The 24,271-nt window shown below is 43.5% G+C and overlaps 1 protein-coding gene across 2 annotated transcripts in view; it reads right to left on the bottom strand.

Annotated features, from left to right (window-relative positions):
• Positions 1-24,271, bottom strand: part of FMN1 (formin 1) — a 403,510-nt gene that overhangs the window by 135,153 nt on the left and 244,086 nt on the right. For both annotated transcript variants that reach the window (XM_087859297.1, XM_045815793.2), the window contains 5 exons: positions 12,468-12,529; positions 10,215-10,303; positions 3,734-3,863; positions 2,174-2,320; positions 1,008-1,067 (listed from right to left, as the gene is read on the bottom strand). In XM_087859297.1, the coding sequence (XP_087715423.1) occupies positions 1,008-1,067; positions 2,174-2,320; positions 3,734-3,863; positions 10,215-10,303; positions 12,468-12,529 (488 nt within the window). The remainder of the gene's footprint in view (positions 1-1,007; positions 1,068-2,173; positions 2,321-3,733; positions 3,864-10,214; positions 10,304-12,467; positions 12,530-24,271) is intronic.

The following is a 24,271-nucleotide window of genomic DNA, read 5'->3' as shown; positions in this document are numbered from 1 at the left end:
TACCTTAACGCCTGTATAAGTGGGGCATGAGGATGAAAAACGGAAGAAACACGAGACACAATTTAGTTGAAGGATAGAGAGGAACCAAAGAGGAGCACAAGCCTTGTGCCTGAATGACGGAAATGATAATCTCCTCGGCAGAAACAGGAGAAGTTTGAGGAGGGGGTGGGAGATGATTCATTGTAGAGACACTGAGAAGGATTAGATGAGGAGGAGAGGACACAATATGGTAGATGTCAGCTTTGCTTGTCTTCTGGAGGGAATTATAGGAAAACACGGCCCTGGAACCTTTACTTTTCTTCCCTTGGTGCCTAGGAAAAACCCTGCTCACGTGGGCAGCTAAGAAGGACTCCTGACAACAGTTTCCTGAGACTTTTCCCCTTCGCATTGCTTGCTAGATTTCCCAACACCTTACAACAGTACCTCTTTCTTCGCAAAGTTAGGACTCCTTGTTCTCAATCTAGTGAGAAGGAATAAAACATAGCAGATTGTGCTGAGGTGGAGTCCCACCGAAACTTTTATTTCTCATTGCAAATGTAATCGAAGCAGAGAGGATGGAGTTCAAATTCCACTTCTTCACCTTGTTCACAGATGAACATTACTGATAAGGTATTGGGTATTACTGCCTCTTAATTTCCTAAATTTTGATCTGCGGCCCAGAACTAGTTTCAGATACAACCAATTACTGAATGGATATAGATTTCAGAGACCCTTACGATCTGGTCAGAAGGCACCCAGATAACCGGGGGTCTCTCTAAAACCGCTTATTTAGCAGATTAAGAGGCAGTAGTTTGAGAGGCAATGAATAATGCTTCTCTTTACAAGAGTCAACTAAACTTTCTTGGCTTCAGCGTTCCCATCTGTAAACCAAGGAAGCTGGAGCGCTCTCAAATTCTATGTTGGACTTGAAATCCATCCATCCATCCATCATCCAATTTCTGAATGCCAACAATGTGTAAGAGTTGAAACCCCATTAGTGTAGTTTTCCACATAATGCCACTTCTTACCTGATCATAGTAACGCAGGTAATATTTCACGACATAGTCCACCAGATTAATTCCATTATCCTAGGTTTAAAAGAGAAGCTTAAATGAAAATCATTCACACGAGACTGCCATGTTATATAGTTGAGTACTGAAATCTCAGGTTGTGACCCTAATACTTTTAATTTGTGATACCTGGTCCTGATTCTGTTTGTGACCGGCAAGATTTTACTCTCCCCTCTTTGTCCCATCACTTTTTTTTTTCCTTATGGCATCTACACAAAGAAATGACATTCTGCTATTCTTTGTGGGGTAAAAAACCAAACAGATAATCCATAAGAGCTCTGAGGTAATGGCTAAGACAAACAAACAAATACACACACTGTCTCATTATTTCCTGGCAGAAAGCCAAGACAGGAGGGCGTGGGGGAGTGCCGAAGGGAACCAGGGACTAGAACAGAAAACCATCCCTCCCTTCCCACCTTTCAAAAAATGTGTGTTCTTAATGGCGTGAAAAACAATCAGGACAGCTTAAAAGGAACGCCATGCCACTTTATGACCCTAGGAGGCCGGGGGCAAGCAGGCCCTCCCACAAGGCAGCCTTTGTGTCTTGTTCACATGGGTCTAATTCTAATTTGCCTGTGTGTTTCCCCTCCCTTTACTCCCCTGCTCCCCGTGGGATGCCTAGATATGGGCTGGTTGTTTCTAAAGAGGGAGCTCTGCAGGGGTGTGGAGCCAAATGATAATCAGGCTCAGAGAGTTTGACAGTAGACCCCCAGCCCGATTGTTGTGGGCAAAAGAATAATTCAAATGCTCAGCTCAACTGGTGATTCAACGTTGCTCCCTACTCAAGAATGAGTAAATTCCAAGAAGCCAACACTAAATTCAAACAGATTCAAGCCCTGTGCTCTGACTGATACTGCGTTGTACCTGTTTTCTTCCCTCGTTACAGTTCAACATCCAACTGTGTTCTCTTAGAGCAAAACCAATACTGGGGGTTTTATCATCTCAGTAAGATCAAACATGAAAAACATACCTTTATTCAAAAGTCAAAAGAAAGCAAAGAAAAAATGTATTGTTAGAGGGAGAAAGAAGATGAATGGAGCAACCAAGAATTTTTTTTTTTTTAATTAAAGGTGTAGAAGGAATACGATGGCAAATCATGGAATCTAGTTACGAAAAATAAATACCCGACTTTTGACGTCCTTGAGTTTGGGCAGAATTTCTAAGCTATATCCATCTGCTTGTCCCCGAGTCCTATTTCCTCCGTTCATATAATTTCCAAAAGCCAGAATGAGAGCTAAAATATCCTTCACACTCTTCATGTGCAGCAAGCCCTGTGACGGCAAACACCGATTATTACGGAGCTGAACTTCAAAGGCGCCTACACTCATTCAACAACAAATATTTACTGAGTACCCATCAGGCTGTCTGGTGGCATGGTGCCAAATGGATTGGCAGGTGGTGAAATGGAAAATACACTTTATTAAGACATAAGAGTCTTAACAAAAATACATTAATCAGTCATCGTGTTCCATCCTTTCAATGAATAATGAACTATTCATGTCTTAATACTGCAGATTAAATATTAGTATTTCTATTCTTCAGCCAGTTTTATTTTTTAAATATTAATTTAAAATATTTGTGAATTGCAAAAAGAAAGTTGTTATAGTCAGACTTTATACTTGGTGACTTCTAAGCAGAAAGCATTAGTTTAATATCATGTGAAGATCTGTTTTTGGACAATGTGTCTATATAAACAGTACCGTTAAATGTAGGATAGGTTTAATAGCAAATCTATTCCTCTTTAACCCTGGGTTTACTCCTCAGAGGTAAACTACAATGATACATCTCAAGGCCATAGGCTATGTTTACTAAGTATTTGCTGCTATGTCTCTTACCTTTAACAATTTCAGTCTACTTAGGGTTTCCTTCACCTTCTTGTCCCATTTCTTTTTTCTTTTTTTTCCTCAAAGTGCAAATTTTTAAAATTGCTACCTTTTCCCCCTTCTCTAGAGTCTTAGTTGACTTTATTTCTTTTATTTTAGTGTAAAGAAGGAAAGACAAAGGCAGCTCTAGGCCAACCTCTCTTCCTGCCCTTTAGGGTGTTATTAGAGTGTGTCTATTATACCTGGGAAATATCTATACTTTGTTTACTGAAATCTTTTATATTTTGGAAGGAAAAGAATCACGCCTTCAGGTAAGAACTAAATACCACAATATGTGTGGAGAGGATTATCATGTTCTCAAGGACATGAGTCATTGTGAGAAAAAAACAAGTATTAGAATTTACAAGGAATACCAGTGTTACGGTAAAGCCAACAAAAATGTATTTGTCCACCATCCATGATCATAATCATTTATTTCGCCTATCCAGTGTCTAGGATCTTTTTATGTCACTGTGTAGACACACTTCAGATGATCCGATGCAGGGGTCTAACGCAAAATCTCTTGCAATCCAGTCGGTCTAGCAGCAAACACACTACACTATTTAGGTTGGTTTTGAGTGTCTGCAATATCTAAGAAGACATCTGCAGAAGCGTCATTTTTCCTCTCTCTCTCCCTCACTCACCCGCACTCACACACGTCTTCATGCTTAGGATGATCATAAAAGCTACACTTAAAAAAGCACACAATTTAAGTCCAAAGGTTTTCTACAAAGGGACTCCAGTTGATTCTCCCACTCCCTACTTCCTCTTTCACCCTCAATAAGGGCAAAACTAGTCTCTAAAATTAGACCGCAAACATACCTTCGAAGCTCTTGTGATGATCTCTACCTTGCGGTGCAAGGAGGTGATACTCTCCGAAAAGACAGATCTGAAGATTATGCACTGGGCCCGTTCAGCAAAATTTGGGATCTGGGCTAACTCGTGTAAAAATCTGCAGAAACGAATAGTGAATCATCTAGCTTCATATATGATCACAAAGGAAAAAAAAAAAAGACAGCTAAAAAAGACTCATCTTACTTGACATTGTCAATTTAACAATTATAAAATATATCCCACAGGCACACTTAAGGAACTCCAAGGGTCTGTGTTCTATTATTGACAACAAAGCCATTTTTCAAATGGGTTTCTATGGTGATACATAAATGTATGGTGTACAGATTACTTGAGGACAGAAAGTTAATGCAATTATACTGTACCACAGCAAGTTATCTCCTCCTATGCAACTAGGAGATTAAACCCAAATAAAAAGTGTTACCTTTAGTGTATGAAAATAAATACATAATGAACTCCCTTAATAATGCAGAAAGGGTCTATTTCACACAGGCAAAGTCAAGTGAAGGCTGGAGGCAAATGTCTGTAGAGAAATGACAAAATGTCTCTTCCTGAAGTGAGAGGACTACGATTTCTTGCTCACTGAATTAGAGAATAGTCTATAGAGAACCTATTCCACATCAGCTTACCTAGGAAGACAGAGTTCACAGCTCAGTGCGTGGAACAAAGCAGGCACTCATTAAGCGGACATCAATCTTAAAAACTATGGTAAGACAGATTTTGAAAGCTAAAGGTGAGTACTAACCTACACACAGAAGCTCACTGTCTGAGCAGCTGGGCACTGGTACCCTTTGCAAAATTAAGTTGGAAGAGCTACATACTCTCCAGGCCAACCACCAGAAGAGAGGGCATAAACTAAAATGGGCGGAAAGAGTTGGGCATGGATTCAGAGAAGGAGAGAATCCACTAACAGCTATTAAATTCATTTTGGGGCTGAAATGATGATTACCTGATATTTCTGAAAGTCTCAGTCAACGCATAACATCATTACTTTGACATTTTGCAATCTCTCACCAAGAATGCTTTTCCATAGGAGCGAAGCTGAACCCTTCTTCGTCCCACACCCAAAGAAGTTTCCTTAGCTTATACTCTGTGCCTTTTACTTTGCTTTTTTTAGGGAGACTTGGGTTTTAATAAGATTCTAATTACCAGCTTTAAAAATAAATTATCCTACATTCAGATCATTTATAATCTTTTTTCTTCTTTCCTCTTCCTTTTTTTTTTTTTTTTTTTTAAGTAAGCTCTATGCCTGAGGTGGGGCTTGAACTCAAGAACCTGAGATCAAGAGTAGCCTGCTCTACTGACTGAGCCAGCCAGGTGCCCCCTTCATCGTCTTCTTTTTTTCTTTTTCGTGACACTGAGATGAAGCAAGGAATGCCCATAAAAGTAAACATACCTTTGTTTTAAAGTTCCGTAACTCTGATTATTATGAAAACCATGTGATGGGATTTAAAAGCGAAGACCCATAGGAATTCTGAGTGAGGATGAGATGAAAAATTATACTTTATATGTAAATTGCTTCTTACAGATTAGTATTAAACCACTGATTCTTTTGTGGTCGGAATCAGGGGTATCACCAGGCTTCACAAGTATAAGCAGTGAAAAGTTTGTGGGACCGGCGGCATCTGGTCCTGAGGGGCGTGTTGTATTTATTCAGATAATGCTAAGAGCTACCGCGAGGGTCACGCCCGGCCTTTCTCCTCTTCCAGCAGGGACCGCCAGACACTCTGCCCGAAGGAGGACCCAGATCCGCAGAGTATGTGCACTTTCTAGTTTAAATAAACACAGTGAATGAATCATTTTTGGAGACCGCGTGAGAGAAGATACAGATCAACACCTCAGCTCACCAACAAGGACACACGCGGAAAGAGTGAAATGCTGGATGAACAATTACTTATAACTAGTCTCAAGAAAAGAGGCTTAGGGCCGATAGAAAGAGACATGGCCATAGGCTCACTGACTTAATGTTACCCAGGAAAGAGTAAAAAAAGAACCACAAGGTTCTCCAGGATCAAGCTTTACCGGGATTAGGAATTGGACTAGAAGGTTTCTCAGAGAACCTTAAAGATCCAGAGTTCTGTGCATGAAGAAGGGACTGAGACACATAGTTCAGAAGGGAAGTTCCAGAATTTTACATTACTTTTGGATAGAACTGTTGGGAATGTGTCGCTGAAAATTCATACCAGAGTGTCAGTCACCAAGAATGTTAGTCAGTTCTTTAGACAGGTATGAAGTATTTATGGTGTGTCAGGCACCATGCTAAGACCTGAGAACAGAATTTAACTTACACACAATTCCTTCTTGACAACCTGGAAAATAATCACCGATTACCGCGGGGTGTGGTAAGTATTATCAGTGATGGGGCCTATGAAAGCCACGTGCAGGGCATCCAAGTCAGCGCCCTGGACGGACCATGTCAGCCAAGGTTCCCCGGAGCCCTCTGGCGCTGGTGCAGGACACACGGGAGCAACTGTCAGGGGGAGCTCAGGCAGGATGAATGGTATTTGTGGGGGAAGAGAACTAGAACTCAGATGCTAAAGTGGGGCTTGGTGTTCTCACATCAAGAGTTTGAACTTTTCCCGAATGAACGAAGGGTTTTAAACAGGGAAGTAAGTGATTCTTTGGGTTTTTTGTTTTAAAAGCCCCATGGCAGTGGCTTGGCTGATTAGCTGGAGGGGGCAGCGGAGTGGAGGCTGGAAGGCCTTCTGGGCTGCAGCTGCGGTGTTCTAAGAGGGCAGGCAGGGGTGAGCGGAGAGGGGCCAGTGCATGAGAGAGGTACTCCAGCGGCAAGAACCGGAGTAACTGACCAAACCCAAGAATGCTGACAAGCGTCCGGGATGACTTGCAGGTTTTTGGCTTGCACATCTGGTAGAATGTGAAGATAAGAATTACTGGAGACATACATTTGGAAAAACTATGATTTTGTGTTACTTTCTGTCCCAAAAGAGCCAGGCAAAGGCTTGAGGGAGAGCACCGTAGCTCCTTCCCTGTTTATCTGGAAGAGTACTTGAGGTGTCAGTAACCTCAAAGGCTGTGAGGCCAGCGTCTGATAAATATCTGGTTCCCCTCAGCTGCGCTTTATACCCTCCCCATAGGGCAGGGAGAAGCACTCTTACAAATCCCCAAGCGCAGGTCTTGGACACTGGGCCTCGGTACTTACGAACACGTATAGATTGATTTCCTTTTGGACTGGTCTAACTTTACACCCGAGGCCAGTTATAAAGAGGACTAAATAACCACAAAGAAGCCACAAACTGGGGACCTGCCCATTGTTTCCCAGTGTAGGCTTATTTTCCCAGGAAGGGCTGGCCACTCCAGTCCGTGTTTAGGAGAGAAGCTCAGCACACGACATTGTGTGGGTTCCGCAACTGTGGCAGCAACTCGGCTGACAGGGGGAACGATGCAACGTGGCCCACTGTTTGGAGGGACTAATAACATTCAGTCGATGATCCCCTAGACCCCCCCACGGTACCATCTCAGGTGTGTGTGGACAAGGGCCGCGTACACAGCATAAGGTATACTGTTCTTCTACAAGGGGTACACTAACCGAACCTCGTTTCACCAAGTCCATGTGTTTTCTTCGCAAGGGCCCTGAGGTAACTGGGGACCCTAGTGGAGCATCCCAATAGACTGTACCTGATGTCCTCAATCTAGGCCACGAAAAGCGTGTGTTTGGCCTCATCGAACCCAAGAGAGCCTCACTCCACCTCCCCACCATCCCAAGGCAGAATGCAAAGAGTTGAGGGCCATTCTTGGAGGGAGTGGCTCTGACAGCCCGGGCCCAAGCAGACGACCTCTATGGGAAATGGCATTCTCAATCTGGCACTGGGCTGCGAGAAAGCTGATGAGGTGAGTGAGGAGACCACCCTCTCCATGCTATCATTTACAGGACTGGGCATCACAGGGATCTTAGGAAATCGCAATGTTGAAACTATAAATGATTCACATTTTCCAGTATGTAAAACATGCTTATAGTCAACTAACTTGGAGCTGGTGGCAAGGAAGTTGCCAGGAAATCGGACTCCGGCTAAAATCAAACAGATGTTGCTCTATGCAGGAGGTCAAGGGCGAAGGTGAAAGTCACTCAGGCTTGAAGTCCCAACCTCTGTGCAACCGAGCCTGAGCACGTCACCTCACCAGGACAACACGACAGTCCTCTGTGCTGTCAGTGATAGCTTAGCATCTTTGGGGAGCCACTGCCGTGACTATTTACAAACTTGGAAAATGCTCTCTTATCCAGATCATCAGTAGAGAAAGCAGGAATCATAAGTTTATCTGTTAATTACCTGCCCATACTATGTGTTGTGGCAATTAATCTTCAAAAATAATGCTAGAAAGACATTAACCCAAAAGGAAAAGGGGAACACTTCCCATAGCAGAAACCCATTCTTCGTTTCACTGGGTCAGCCCCTCTCAGAGCAGGGGCAGGAGTTGGCAAATTATAGCCCACAGGCCAGATTTAGTTCATCATGTTTTTGTACGGCCCACCAACTAAGGATGGTTTTCATATTTTTAATGGGTGAGAAAGAATCAATTCAAATAATTCAAAGAATCAAATAAACTACTGATACACAGTCATGCCCATTTGTGTATGTACTGTCTATTGTTTACGTACTTCTAACAAAGCCTAAACTATTATATGATCCTTTACATGAAAAGTGTATGAACTCCAGGCTTAGAGATCATTGCTCAGTGTGACATAGTTGGTACTACCCAAATGCTTGATATGTCCTATTGTCCTTGTTGAATGTTTATGTTTCCCCAAGATTTATATGTTGAAATCCTAACCCCCAATGTGATGGTTTAAGGAGGTAGGGCCTTTGGGAGGCAATTATGTCATGAGCGTTGAGCCCTCATGAGTGAAATTAGGGCTCTTAGGAGAAGAGACACGACAGCTTGCTTCCTTCTCTTTGCTTTCCGCCATGTGAGGATACTGAGAGAAGTTGGCAGTCTGCCTAGAAGAGGGTTCTCACCAAAACCCAACCATGATGGCACCCCAATCTCAGACTTCCAATCTCCAGAACTATGAGAAATAAATTTGTTTCTAAGTCATCCAGCTTAGGACACTTTGTTAGAGCAGTCCAAGCTGACTTAAGACAGTTTTCAAATACTCCCCACGGCCTTGTCGGTGTCTAAATATCCCATTATTAGTCACTTCACGTCCAGTTGCTAGCACCTTATGGGAATTAATTTATTATTAGGAAACATGACCTGGGAGTGGACCACAGGACTGATCAGGTGCAGGAACTGGCAGGGAGTAGCTCAAATTGATGGGCCAGAAGGGCAGGAGAAGCCCCTTTGCACTGACTGACAACAAGCCTATTGTACTGATAGCCTTCACGAACTAACCTAGGGCAGGGTGGGGGTGCGGTAGAGAATGGTTCCTGGCCTCTATTCCACGTGAGAACAATTCATCTAAGGTTCCCAAAATGATCACGAAGGCTTGCCAATAACTGAGTAAACCTAGAAACCCCCCACCCAGTCATTTTGTCCAGACAATCCAAGGGCAGTGGGCATTCTAGTAGACCCAGGGGCAAGCCATGAAAATTTCAACACAAGCCACGGAAACTTAGATGTCTCTAGGGCTCACTTGTTGCCCTAAACCTGACTGCTCAGTTTCTGCTGTGTTTTCTATCCCCTGCCTCATCTCCAAGCTGAGGGGAGTGGTCTGAATTGGACACGAATGAAGCATTCAAGGTAGCGACAGGCAAAGAATCCCTCTGTCCACTCTGGACCCATTCCACATCCTCAGTCCTGGGCCGTGAAAAGGTAGATAGGGTCCCGGGGCTGCGGAGTCCCATACGCTTATCGGCGGCGTGCAGACCCCAAGAGCCCAGCCAAGGCAAGAGCTCCTCCATTCCCCATCAGAGGTCTAGGTTTTCAAAGACCATGGTGCGACAGCCCAACCCAGAGAGCAAACAACTCTAGACAGCGACTAGAGAGAAAAACGAGCAGATGCGAAGAGGATGGAAAGGTCGCCTGTCCATTGGGCAGAGCAGGTGGAGGGATTTGGGGGGAGAGCTGGCATGTTCAGGCTACTATTACTGGATACAACATTTAGGAAAATCAATTTGAATTCTGTGAGTCTGCCATCATCTTTTTAACTACATCAGCAGAACCTTAAACAGAGCAGTGCCTTCCTCCTTCCTCAGTTACCCTCTTGGCCAGAATGTTTAGTCTAGGAGGAATTAACAAGCTGCTAGAACGAGAACAGCGCATCATGAGGGGTGGGGAGAGGGATTGAGACATATTAGATCTAGCAGCACAAATCCCCCAGCTGCTTTTCCCGGCAGCCAGGTCATTCTGCTGCGTGCAGTGGGTCACGGGGAGGATGGAGCTGTGACTTAGCTCACTGCACAGTCAAGGTGTGATTACTCAGAGCTGGGAGGCAGGCGGGCAGAGATCGCACTCGGCCTTTTGGCCTAACAGAAAAGCATTCGAGCATCCTTACTGCTCGGGTTTATCCAGCAACTTCAGTTCTTCTTCTTTGGATGTCTCGTAATACTTCCTTATTTTAATCAGTTCGTCCTCTTGGGCTCTCTGGGTTGAAACAGAAATCAAACAAAGCACAGAAAAAATGAACAATGAGAATCTGTCTAAAGCAATGTGTCTCCAAGTGTGGTCTCTGGACCAGCAGCACTGGCATCACCTGTTTCTAGTTAGAAATGCAAATGATTGGCCCTATCCCGGTCCTAAGAAGCTCCAGGGGCGGGGCGCAGCAAGCCCTCGAGGTGATTCTGAGCCATGCTAATGTTGGAGAATCACTGGCTAAAGCAAGTGGTCCTAACAAGCAACTGCAGGGGGGTCCAGGACGTAGGACTGCCACCTTCAAATCCCCGTCTCTTCCCATGGAAGCAGGTTATCAGTTGGTTGTCCTTAGTATTGATTTCCCGGCCCTTAGAACAGCCTCCTAACGTATGTATGCTCCTGACTTTTTAAGTTCTAGTCTCCACCTTCTCTTTTTCTGAATTGTGTGAACACTAATCTGTACGGCTTTTTGGCATTTAAGTTACATTATTTTCTCAATTTGTCCAGTGATTTCAGTTGCAGGCAGCTGTCCTCGACTGTGAGCTAACGAGTACTGCCCACGTGCACAGTCCTGAGCTCACGGCAACAACAAAAAGCATCTAGAAGGCACTCAGCCGGGGCGCCGGGGTGGCTCAGTCCATTGAGCATCTGCCTTCTGCTCAGGTCGTGATCCCAGGATCCTGGGATCAAGTCCTGCCTCGGGCTCCCTGCTCAGAGGGGAGCCTGCTTCTCCCTCTCCCTCTGCCCCTCCCCATGGCTCCTGCTCACTATCTCTCTCTCTCTCTTTCCCTGTCAAATAAATAATAAATAAAATCTTTAAAAAAAAAAAATAGAAGGCACTCTGCCTTTTACAAAGTCCTTCAATGTCAATTATTGTATCTTTGCTTTTCATATGATTCTACCCAGGCTCATACTGAGTACTGGATAAAGGGCCTGACTCAGAACCTTTCTTTCTCCCACAATAACCATGCTGCCTTCCAGGTAAACAATGCACTATTAGCTCCCAATGGCCTGGTATTTGTGCATCTTCCTGTCTATTAACAAAAGCCTTACTGATGGAACGTGAGAAGTTTCCACCCAGTCGTACTAAAGAACTCCTGATACATACAAAGGATGTGAAAATGTGTAGGGAACTGGCAATGCCACTAGGTTTGGTTATCACACTCTGGAAATTTTCTATAAGGGACTTAAGGTCCCAGGGGACATAGCATTGAAATGAATCATTTTTTTTTTTTTTTAACTTGGTGACCAGAGAATATTATAGAGCTCCAGGCAGCTCCTGGGGAAATGCCGCTACTTCAGTAAAGAGAATCTGGTTCACTCTGTTTTCAAATCTTAACAGAGTCAATGAATCAGAAATGTTAACAACCATGGGAATTCTAACTCTCCCATGTCATCCTCTCAAGAGAGCCTAACAGTTCTACTGGTTATTCCACGTATAACCCAAATTTAAAGACCACCTATGTGTACAACACTGTTTATTTTCAAAATAAATTGCTACTGCTACGTATATCGAATTCTGTTTTAGTACAAAGACCAGATAGAGCCCTTCATAAACCCCATTGTACTGATGATCAGACAGGCTTAAGGAATTTAACCGGTCCGAAGTCACTTAGCAGTCAATGGTAGAGTGGGACCTCAAATCTAAAGCTGTCTGACTCTAAATCCAAAGCACACACCCGCCATCTTATACTACTTCCCACATCCAATGTCAGTAGCTCGTCGGATCTGAAAGCAATCATCCAAGGTGGTATTAGTATTCCCACTCCTCAGAGCAAGGCACTGCTGTATGCCAACAGTAAGCTGGTAGCATAGCTTCACTCACTCTGACAGTAAGCCACAGGGCTGGGTTCCATGGCCTAGAAGGGGCCTCCGCCTTGAACCACCCTCCCACGCAGGTGTACAAAGAGATCTGCTAACCCAGATACCACAGTGGGGTCGGAACCCACCGCTTTTCTCACATCTGCTCTCATTTGAGTGTATGTTTTTAGAAACTATGCCTTAATCTCTCCCATGCTATGTCAAAATCCTTACTGCCAAAGAACATGAATGGCTTAGCGATTTTGGGGGGGGCAGAAGGAGTCACATATAACCATTTTTTAGACCTTAACATTTTTTTAATTAGTGAAGATATGAAAGTCTGAAAACTCTGCCTCTGTATGTCTTTGATACTCACATTTTCATATAAGGCTGCCAGGGTCTCCAGATCAACCACAGAGTCATCCACATTGAAAATGGCTGCCAAGCACCCAAAGAGAGAGAGGAAAAAAAGATAAGAGGTTCGATTAGACTCCCCCATACTAACAAGCTAGCCACACTCCACATCTAGCTCCCAGGCAATACAACACTGCACTTCCTCACACAAGTTGTGTCTTTCAGCCTGTTCTTGCTCCCTTTCCTCTTGTGCCAGGGGGGCTCCGATGAAAGAAACCAAAATGGTTCCTATCACTGGCCTGAGCCTTGGCCCTGCCTGGTTTAATTCCTCAAGTTCTGTGTCCTTTCTGCAGTTTAATTTAGGCTCCACAGGACAAGTGTTTGTGCTTTAAACCTAAATCAGTTTGTAGGTTTGAAGCACAATTTTAAATCTTTCTTCCCGGCTGGTAATTGAAGAGATTTAGTACCTAATGCACCAGAACTGACTCTTGCCCATTACCAGGAAGAGAGAAGAAAAGACAATGTTGGCAGATTAAATGAATTCAGGCATGTGATTTTAGGCACCTTTCCATGGCCACTGCAAACATCTTGTTTGGATTAAAAAGACAAGAAAAAGCAATAATTGCATCAATGGCAAATTAAGATTATGGAAACCTCCCATGAGTTAGTCTTAAGGCAAGTCCTCATTCCCATGGTTTTATTAGGATTCTACTTGTTGTTCTGTATCCTAAGTCATTTAGCTGTTCACTAATATGATTATGATTTCACCTAGGGAGACTCCTTCCCATATATACTGGGATACAAACTTTGAGATTGTAAAGCCTTAATGGATTTGGCAATCAAAGTGTTTGAAATAGGCAGCTCCACATCTTTAAATAATTATTCAAAACTAATAAGGTTTGTTCTCCCAACCCCACCTCCCTTCTCTGACTTTACATTGTGAAATTAACCAGCACGCTAGTAAATTTTCTCCGTGGCAGGCTAATTAATTTTATTAAACCAACCAGTGATATTTAGAATGCCTTAAAATTTCGCTCGTCAACCATTATTCTGTTCATTGGCATTACACCATGGTTTTTGGAGAAGGTAGGGATCAAGGTAAAGGGCAGGTTCCTTTCAAACTGTTTTTGCGCCTTCTGTAGCTGAATCATACGAACCCCTTATACAATTTTAACAAAGTTAATTAACTGAGCTAAGATCACGTAACTTCACAGAACACCGAGAAATGTACTTAAAATTCCTTCACAGGCCAACTTCTCTAACTGAGGGTTAATCAGCAAGCTATTCTTAGATATCGGAGAGTGGGGAAAGAAGAGGTTAACATGCTAGTGACAAAAGTTGGCTCAGATTCCACTAAGACAACGGGAAATCACACTTCTAAAAAGCCCAATCTGAAACCACAAAAGAAAAATGTAGTTTGAGGGAAGGATGAAAGAATTTACCCTTGGAGGATGATTATTTTGTGTGTGGAGCTCATATGAATTCACGAATTTATTAGAAAGACCATGAATGTCTACATGTCATGTGCTTTAAAAAAAAGCCAGGAACAATGCCTCATTTATGTCAATTCCAATATTCTCCTACAAAAATTGGCCAACAGGAATGCAACAAGAAAAGGTAAAGTTCTACCAACAGTTTCCCAGACAAGTTCTCTTCTAAACTAACCCTACATCGTAGGCACTCTATCTGAACTGCAAGTTTAGATGTAACTGACTGATCTCCACTAACGAGAAAGAGATGACCTGTGGGTTGTTTTTCTGGTGAGCAAATATTTGGTTTTTAAAAGTTAATCAGTCTGGGTACCAGATATGCAGTTTGACAGGTTGTATGGGCAGCCAATTCTTCTCTAGCATGCTAGGCAGCACCGAGAAAACATCTAGAGGACGGGACTAGAGAATAAGCGGGCTCGAGACATTTATTCATTCATCCGCCCAGCCCTTGACTAAATATTTGTTGAATGTGTATTAAGTTCTAGAAACTGTTCTAAAATGCTGTGATTATATAAATCAAAAATGTGTTAGAGGTTCAAAACACTTGATCTCAGAAATTTATACTGTAGCTGAGGGGACAGAAAATAAACAAATAAATGATTTAAGATAACAAAGTACTGTGAAGAAAGTAGAGAAATGAGCAACATTAGGTAGGCTGGTTGATGAAGGCTTCTTTGAGGAGGCAACAGTTAAGCTGAGAGCTGAAGAAGTCAGTTCTATAAATGTCTGGGAGAAGAACTTTCCAGGGAGGGGTAACTGCAAAAGGAAGTTTCTTTTTCTGATGAAGGAAGAAGTTTAAGGTACAGAAAAAGACCAAGATGACTGTCACTCACTATGTGATCCTGGCAGGTTACAGTGTCCAAGCCTCAGCACATCCATAAAATGGGTGTAATATCACATGTTGAAAATATTAAGTTGAGGCATAGGTATGCTCGGCATAGCACCTACAGCATGGTATGAACTCAAAATGGTACCAGTGAACGATATCTATTATGATTTTAAATATACACACGGTTAATGTGTTTTAATGCTTGTTAATGTCTTATCTCCTTTAACATCTGGAAAGAATTAGAGAAAGCCGACTATGGAGTAGTTTGTGTTATAAATGAAACTTTCCAGAATTCATGAGCGTTTCAGATAGGAGTCGTTGCTATTAAACCCATTTGGTCCTTCACAAAACCCTGCTAGAAGCCCAACTTCAGGAGGCATTATTAATAGTCAAGGTATACACACAAATAGTTATAATTATAGAAAATAATGCCTTCAATGTCTTAAGAGAAATACAAGGTACCTTTGGGTCCATTCAGAAAGTCAACCTCAACTGCATCTCCAATTTCCATCTTTCCCACCAATCTACTGTTCGTTGTAACAACAACGTTATTTTTTTTAAACCATGGGTCTCACCATTTTACTTTGATGTTTACAATACCTCATAAGTCTTTCCTTCAGGTAGCAGGTAAAGTTGAAACGCCTTGGCCTGATGTTTAAGCCCATTCCTCTCTGGCCCCAAGCTACACTTCCAATCTCATCCCTTACCACTTGCACTTCTCCCAGATACCCTGTGCTCCAGCCTCTTGGGGCGACATAACCATGGCTTCCTCCCTTCCTATGCCTCATTCCCCAAGGCCCAGGGGAAAGGTTTCCTGCCCTGGAAGGAACCCCTTAACCTTCAGATTCTGAAGTCCTCCCTCTTCTCCTCTTCCGTGGCCATGCATGTTATTTTACACAGGGGAGGAGGGTCTAATGAAGAACCTGTGTTATGGTGTGTAGCCGAACAGAACAGTTTCCCTCCTCTGTTGGACCACAGAAGCGCTGTAGCCAGAGATCATGTCCATGCATCTTGACAACCCCAGCACCCGGAATGGCACACGGGCTGTGACAGGGATAAAAAGTGTGTGGATGGGATAGAAGCTACAGGAATCCCCCAGAGTCCTTCCGTTGGGTATCAGGAAAACTTTCTTGATAAAGAGAGCATGTGGTCTTGAAAAAGAAAACAGAAACTTTAAAAAGGGATAGGATTTTGGCAGGTGAAAATGTTGTCTTATGAGGGGTGTATCTGAATTAGGGTCATTTGCTCACGCCCATTAGTCCCTAGTTAAAAAAAAAAAAAAATCAAAGTTTAGTCAGTCGAGTTGCGTTATCACGCCCTCATCCACACACTCAGTATAGATACACTGTTTGCCTGAATAGTCCGTCCCGAAAAATGATTAAGCTTCACAAGTAAATTTTCTCATTTTCAAGGAAAGAATAAGGAGAATAGCTTTCCCTTCATTCTTAACCTCCAGAACTGTTTTAAACAGCAGTGTCACCTTAGGTAAAAAGGTTACGAGTAAAAATTCATCAGTTATATTGCTTCAGGCAGACATGTGAAACACCTATTTATTAATTACCATTAATTAAGCCAAATTCATTCCAAGCTAGGACGATCTGTAAATTTATAACAAGTGCCAGTGAACAGCAACTGGAAGGATGTGAGACGTTTCAGATGGAGGAAGCAGGGGCAGACAGGCTCACGGAAGAGCACGCAATGGCAGGGAGTTCACTTTTGGCTGGAAGAGAGCATTAATTCTACTTTGGAGCCAAGTCGGGTATTCTGAACGCCGTGATGAGGAGCCTGTAACACACTCCACATCCAGCAGGGAGGTGCTGAGCAGCTACGAGTAGGAGAGTCAACTGAACAGAGTGACATTCCGTAGGACATGTCGAAATTTGGGAAAACTGGTTTAAGAACCTATTCCAGTGAACAAGAGGTAGCCAATATTGTGGAGAGAAGGCACAGGACCAAGGAGCAGGCCACGACAGAGTGCTAGAGCGCTATCCCTAACTAGCCATGCGGCTGAGGGAACCGGAGTTAAAGCCACCTGAGGTTTTGCATCTAGATTTGGAGGAAGAGCTTGGGGCCCCCCACAGAAACAGGCAGAAGGGCTTAAGAGCTGGATGTGCCTGTTGATCTTACCCCAAGGACCTGGGGGAGGAACGGGAGAGAGGAAAACTACCCGTGAAGGAAGAGTTAGATAGACCAATTTAGGGTCAACGCCGTCCACGTAGGGATCTTAAAAACACAAGTCAAAAAGGAAAATAAAATTCAGAGGTGGAAGAACCATTATGAAGAGTTATCCTGGTTGAGTCCAGGAGCTTAAGGAAATTATTAGAATTCTATTATTTCTTTTCTACAGAGTAGCCAAGGAAGGTTAGATTACTGGCCAAGGGTCTACAAAGTAAACAGGCAGACGTACTAGGACTTCTACGAGAGCTGTTCTGCACGTACGTATTTCTGCCTCCTATTCACCAAGAACAGTTTAAGTTCCTACATTGGGTTGGAATCAATACCTGAAAATTCTGTTCCCCGAATATTGTAACAGTATATTACAGAATCGATTCTTGAAGGCACTTATCATCAAACTTATAAGCCTTTCATCAACCCATTTAATTAGTTAACTGGTGGTTACAATAGAGAAAGAAATCAGTCACTGATTAAATTATTTTTGGAATTGCCTGGGATCAGGTAGCTCCCTCCATTTTATACTTTAAAAAAACACACTCTGTCATTCTTGCTCTGTCTCTCTCTCTCTCTCTGTCTCTCTCACACACACACACACACCTTTTATCTTATAAGTTGGATAAGCGGATACCAGCCTACACAATTCTACAGCACGCCTCAAAGCCCTGATACAGTAGTTCCAAGCCATGCTAGCTTTTGTTCCCATCTGTCTAGGGCTCATTATACCAACACTCCTGCAGATGGTGTCAGAAAGGTGAAGTGTCAAATCCACAAAGGGGAGACCCCAACAAGTCACTGCTACTGCAATATCAATCATTGCTGGTGGTTTTTACTTTTATCTCCCTCTCTCCTTAGTTATCCCCACTCACACTGTCAGTTCAGTTAGAATATTTCACCTACACCTCACAATATGTCGAAAGGAAATAGACACACGCTGTGAAAAGCTGGTAATTTTATTGGGTTCCTTTACCTTTAAAAATCTGTTACTTGGTCAAGTCTGGTTTCTGGGCCCCTTTTTTTGCAGGGAAATTGAGGCAAACATTTTTATGTGGTCCTCTGGTGCCTGCTCTGTACTCCACGAATTACATACCCAAGGATCATTAGAGTCGTGTTTCGCCCATTAAGATATAATAACCGTCAGCAGGGACAAAAAGCAGATCAGTATCGCAGATTGAAACTAACAGGCGCACATAAAAACTGCGTGCTTGCTTCAGGCACAGGCCCGGGGTCAGGGTCTCACACGATAGGCAAATTCCCTCTGTGGGTCGGAGGCGGCTTTTCACAAGACCAGGGTAAGGACAGGGAACACGCAGGAGCTTTCTCAGCCTCCAGCCATTTTTAACCCTGAACGCTTTTCTATCCCCGGTGCGCCATTTCCAAATAAATAGAAAATGACTGCGCTTGCTGTCTGAAGGGCTGCTAATTAGGAAGAAACAAGCAGTTACCAAAGGAGCTGTTCTTGTCGACCGAAGGAGCACCTTTGAGCAAGAAACGCGTGGAAGACTGAGGGGGGAGGCACACTCCTCAGTCTGTTAGATTAGCCAAAGCAATCTGCCCTCCAAGGTGTGGAAGATGCCGCAGACAGATAGGGCCGGGCTGGCTGACTCGGCTTGGGCTGTTGCTGATTTTAAAAATCACCTCCGTGCAACCCAGTTTATGCCTCTTCGCGTCGCCTTCAGTAAGGAGCTGGCGTGAACATCTTGCACAAAGTGGGTGTTTAATAATTGTTTGCAAATGCACGAGATTTATTCTCGGCCCATGAAAGCAAAGATTAATAGGATTATTTGACTCTATTAGTAGAGATTATTTTCTTAACAATGTTGACTTCCAAATGGCCAACGTAAAACTTGGCTGTTTTGCCCAAATTACTGATACTCTTAGGGATTCCTAAATATTCAACTCGTAAGGAAAAGAGAATGAAACGGGGCCCGTATCAAAGAAGGCTTTAGATTTTCAAAACTCTCAGGTAACCTAACCCTCAACACTCCCACAAAGCAACTACCCTGGCCTCTACCAAGGGAAAGGCAAGGATGTGGGGTCATGGAACGAGGCCCTGGTAGAATCTGAGAGCTGAGGAAAAGCACAGCAGGAACATCTCCCCACAGGCTTCCCTCGGAACAACGAGGTCGTCGCAGAGAGGGATGACCAAATTCATGGTAAAACTGGGTACGAGGTGGAAAGCAGGGGGCCTGGCAGAGAGAAGGGTGGACTGAGGGAGAACCTGCCTCCACTGAGAGCTCTGGAACTAGGTCTCTTCGCCATCGTCAGCATGCCTTCTTTCTCCCTACTGGCCCCCACGTCCCGCCTCCAGCACCAGGCACACCTGTGCGGACAGAGGTGCGCACAAGTCCTGGCTCTGTACACCTCTCCAGATCAAATGCTAAGGGCACCAATTACTAAAGCAGCTTAAAATAACCTCTGTCTACTACACCAGAGGGTGGGTATAGTAGGCAGACCTTACTGGGGATGAATACTTAATAAATTAATTGCGGCATTTATTGGGCACTTCCTGTGTTCTAAGTGTTTTACATTTATTTGTAGGGGGTGGGTGCTATTGCCGTCCCAGTTTTATAGATGATGAAACTAGGGCATGAAGTTGCACAGCTTGATTTCCCAAGCTCAGCTCCATAATCAGATTTACTGGGCTATGATTACACTTCTATTTAAAAAAAATATTTATTTATCTATTTATTCGAGAGAGGGAGAGGGAGAGGGTGCATGCGCATGTGAGTGGGGGGAGGGGCGGCGGGAGAGAATGTCAAGCGGACTCGCTGTGGAGTGTGGAGCCGGATGCTCAGTGCTGGATCCCAGGACCCGTGAGATAATGACCTGAGCTGAAACCAACGGTCAGGCGCTCAAGGACTGAGCCACCCAGGCGCCCGATTGCACTTCTTTTATCCTTTATAAGTGTTAGGCTATAAATAATCACTCCACCTAAAATCCTCACCATCTTAAACAAACAAACATCAGTGAACCAACTACCCACAGCAGCTTATACTGACACTTGTCTCTAAAGGGCATTGTGTGCTTTTTACATTAAGCAGCAGCCTCCTCGTGGGAACCACATACAGCCCATGTACGAAAACTTCATTTGTGTATTACACACATCCATAACCTCACCGTTATTTAATTATCACTCATACTTGATTCAATTCTACTGTGCTATCTCAATATGCATAATAAAACAATCCCAACTTTATCCTTGTCAACTATTTGCAGTTATTCAAAATAATCAGCATTGCAGTTAAAATCACAGCAAAAAGAATTTCTAAAAAATGGAAATGTGGAAACTGAAAACGTATTGCCTTAAAAGAAAATATAAATATAGGGTGCCTGGGTGGCTGAGTCAGTTGGGCTCAGGTCATGACCCCGGGGTCCTGGGATCCAGTCCCACATCGGGCTCCCTGCTCAGTGGGGAGTCTGCTTGTCCCTCTCCCTCTGCTGCTCCCCTGACTTGTGCTTGCTCTCTTTAAAATCTTGAAAAGAAGAAAATGTAAATATCAAAAGAAAATAAACTCTAGAGTAATATAAAGTCTAATTTTCTTGAAAAGATATGAGTAAGTGCTATTTTATACTGCATGCCAGAGCAGACTGAAAAGGGAAGCAAAGGCACAGAGAATGAAGAAACACAAACAAAAGTTGCTTCCAGATCCATAAAGAACAAGAACTATCAAGGGACCATATTTAGTCTTCCCCACATTGCCAAATGCCTGCTAGCGTGGCATGTTAGCTGGTACAGACCTGAATTCAGGCTCTGATGGAAACAGGAGGCAAGTGTAAATGACACAGTGAGAGGGGCTGGCTGGGCGGTGGAAGAAACGACAGTCCCAAGAGAGACATTTATCTAATCGATTCCAAACACTCACAATCACTCAATCTTATAAAGAAAGCAAAACTCCCAATTCTCACCCATGCTGGGGCATGTACTATGCCTCGAGGTGCCCACAGTGCCATTTTATAGGTGCAATTAAAATTGTCCATGGTTCAAACCTCAAACAAGGGCACAGGCAGAGAATTCACAAACCTCCCCTCCTTCATCCCCTCCATTCTCTGTAGGGCAGTGGAATGAGAAACAGTTTGGGTTAAGCTGCTTCTGTTCTTCCATTAGTTCTGGTTCTTTTAAGCCAAAATTACATTCCAGGCAGATTGGATGGTCTCAGCCAGTTGCCTGAAGGTAAAGTACAAAGAATTGCCACCCTCTGCTTTCTGGACTCAGCTCTGTGAGTGAAGGAATGTACGGTGGTTTAGAAAGAGGTAGGTGGGAACCCTACCACTCAGGTGTTTTAGACTCAGTAGGAGGAAGAAAAAGGTGGGAAGGAAAGGGAAGGGGAGGGAAGGAGAGGGAAGGGGAGGGAAGGAAAGGAAAGGGAAGGGAGCTATTGTTTCCATTCATCGAGAAATCTTTTTAAAAATTGAGCTCTTTCAATATTTAATAAGTTGATTGACCCTGGCACCTTCATTCAGTAGGTCCGCAGGTAAGGAGGGCATGTCTCCTTTGGTGGGTAAACTCCTTACATGGCGTCCTCACTCATTCTTTTGCTTTCAACATCCTGTGATTTGGGGGGCCCCAATTAAATGATGTTTTCTGATTCTAAAATCTGGTTTTAACTAAACTAAACCTGACAAAATAAACAAGTTAGCTTCAAAAGATTCCTGCAGAGAAACCCCAGAAGATAATACTTGAACAATAAGAAAATGGCAGAGCAGACACTTTGCCAGTTCAAGTTCTCCCATCAGCCATGGAAAGAGTTAAAAAGCAAGGACAGTTGAATCAGGTTTGCCGAGGCACTGACCTCCATAAATTATAATAGAATTTATCAAGGGACTATTTGAAATGCGGATTTAGATACACTATTCTTAATAGTTGAGTTGCGCCCTCTTTATATATTGAGCCTTGAGATATTAGCCAATGAGAACCCAAAGCCATCAAAATTAAAATTACCGAGACATTTTAAAATAATATTAATCTCACTTCAGCTGGTATTTTGGCACGTGTTTTATAATGTGAATATTAGATCTGTCACATGTTTACACGGTAGACATGTTTCAGAGAACATGGCTTGAGAAGCAGGTTCTGAAACGTTTTACCGGTAGGGGTACGCAAGCAAAATTTTGGAGACCACCTGCCTTCAATATAGGGTCTTCCAGGCTAGAACTAGAACGTTCTTCAGGAAAATCCTAGATGATCCATGGTGAATTTCAGATGCCTGGTAAAATTCATTCTGTTTTAGACACCCGGCATTAACCTTGACAGAGGCTTCTAGAAAATATTAGGTAAAAGGGAGTAAAGTCGAGTGAGCATTCTCAGATCTGGATTTCAGACTCCCGGCACATGACTGACTGGCATCCTGTCACATTCTGATTTGGGACTCCTAAACAGAAAGATAGTCTTTTATGCAACCAAACTCCCAAACTGAGATTCTGGGCTGGTAGGAACTAAGCTGAAAAATGTTTTATTTTGATGTTAGATTAAATATTATAAATATAAATTCTGAGTGTACGGGAAATTCCAAATGAATGCCAGGAGGTTTCTGGCACCTCGTCTGTTGCAAGGCATACAGAGGTTTATGTCAAGAACAGTCCACAGTAATTTTCCATCTCCCCTGGGAAAAGAATGAGAGGAAATCACTAACGTGGAATGAAAACACTAATTTGCAATCATGTCGGCAGTCACTGTGTCCAAGGATGCCAAAATGCTTTAAAATACAAGTCATCCAGCTTAGCAGATGGAAAGCCAGCAAGAAGTAAATTACTTATTTCAGAGTCTCTCCCGGACCAAATACAAGCGCTGTGGGGATTATGGTCAGTCTCCTGAAACCATTCTTCCCCCACAACCAAGGTCCTGCCTTGAGTCATGCAGTGCTTTAAACTTTGGTCTAAGGACTTGGCTTTCTTCTACAAGATATCCAGCACCATCTTGGGTAGAGAGAAACGGCGATATTCTATATCCAACAAAGCCCTATCTACTTCGCATCAGGTTAGACTTTTCAGAGGCTCACTAAACACGTTGGCTTCAATGTCTCCAGTCATTTCAGGCTCAAATCATTGAAAACAGAATTGATCTTCCCGCTTCTACCTGTGCTTTTTCTCCTATCCTTCCAGTTTGTGTTTTGGTACCATTCATTATATACGTCTTTATTGAAGCTAGAAATCCAAGGTGCATGTCAGACTTCTCCATCATTGCTTGCCTCTGATGTGGCTAAATGGAGGAATTCTCTCTCCAAATAGCCCTTGTATGTGGTCTCCCCTCCATGTCTATAGACACAGCTTTCGTTCTGGCCTTCACCATTTATTATCGCAATCATCACAATCCCTTTCTAACAGATTTATCCACCTTCGGTATGATCTCTGTTTCTCCATTCAACAGACACTCGAGGAACATCACCCAGCTGCCAGGCACGGCGCAAGGTACTAGGGACACAGCACTGAGCAATCTCCTCTGGGAACTTACATTCTGGTGATGGGTGTAAATGAAAACATAAGTAGAGGAACAAATGCAGTATGAAGTGCTGGGTAGACTGTAAGAGAACTGACTTAGGGTAGCTTATGTTTGGAAGGGTCTCTGAGGTGTCCCATGTGCTGAAACCTAGCAAAGAAAAGGAGCTAGCTCCAGTGGGGTGGAAAAGCATTTCAAACAGAGGGAATGTGCAATGCTGCGCATTCAGAAAGTGCTATGCCTTCAAAGACACAGAAGAAGAAAAGAACTTGGCCTTTTTAAGGAATCAAGGAGGACTGCTGTGGTTCGCGTGCAGTGAGACGGGAAGCAAGCACAACCAGGCAAAGTCGGAGGTACCCGCTGGGGCCGGAGCACACGGGGCCCTGGAGGCCCATCTTCCACAGCCTGACAGGTATGCTGTACTCGCAATTAGATCACAGCACTGACACTCTTAAATTGTGTCTCCCTGTCACTCATGGCATAATGTCCAAAGTTTGCATGATATTCAGGGCCCTTCCTGGCCTGAATGTCACTTGCCTTTCTAGCCCTGTGCCCTGAAACAACCCTCAGTCACGTGTCATCTATATATTCTAGCAGGACCTCCTCTTCACATGCCTTCTGTCCTTCTGTGTGTGATGACCACTGTCTCATCTTTGAAGACTCATCTTAAGTTTCACAAGAGGAGTCAAGATACTCCTCTCTGTTATTTCAGAGGCAACTCTCTTGTCCTCTTGGGCTGCTTCGTACATCTCTCCTACTGTCCTGTGCATTCTTGAGAATGTTAGAGTCTGGATCTTACATGTTGTGGTGGTCTTGGTGCCTGATACAGAACTGGCATTCAATCCATGTTTCCTGAGGGTGGGAAGGCGGGAAGGCAGGAAGAAAGGAAGAAAATTTTG

Source organism: Ursus americanus, chromosome 36 (genome assembly GCF_024610735.1).
Source record: "Ursus americanus isolate L20-20 chromosome 36, mUrsAme1.1.p, whole genome shotgun sequence".
In the NCBI taxonomy this organism is placed as follows: domain Eukaryota; kingdom Metazoa; phylum Chordata; class Mammalia; order Carnivora; family Ursidae; genus Ursus; species Ursus americanus.
Note: the sequence above shows the minus strand (reverse complement) of the source record. Positions and strands in the feature narration are given on the sequence as shown.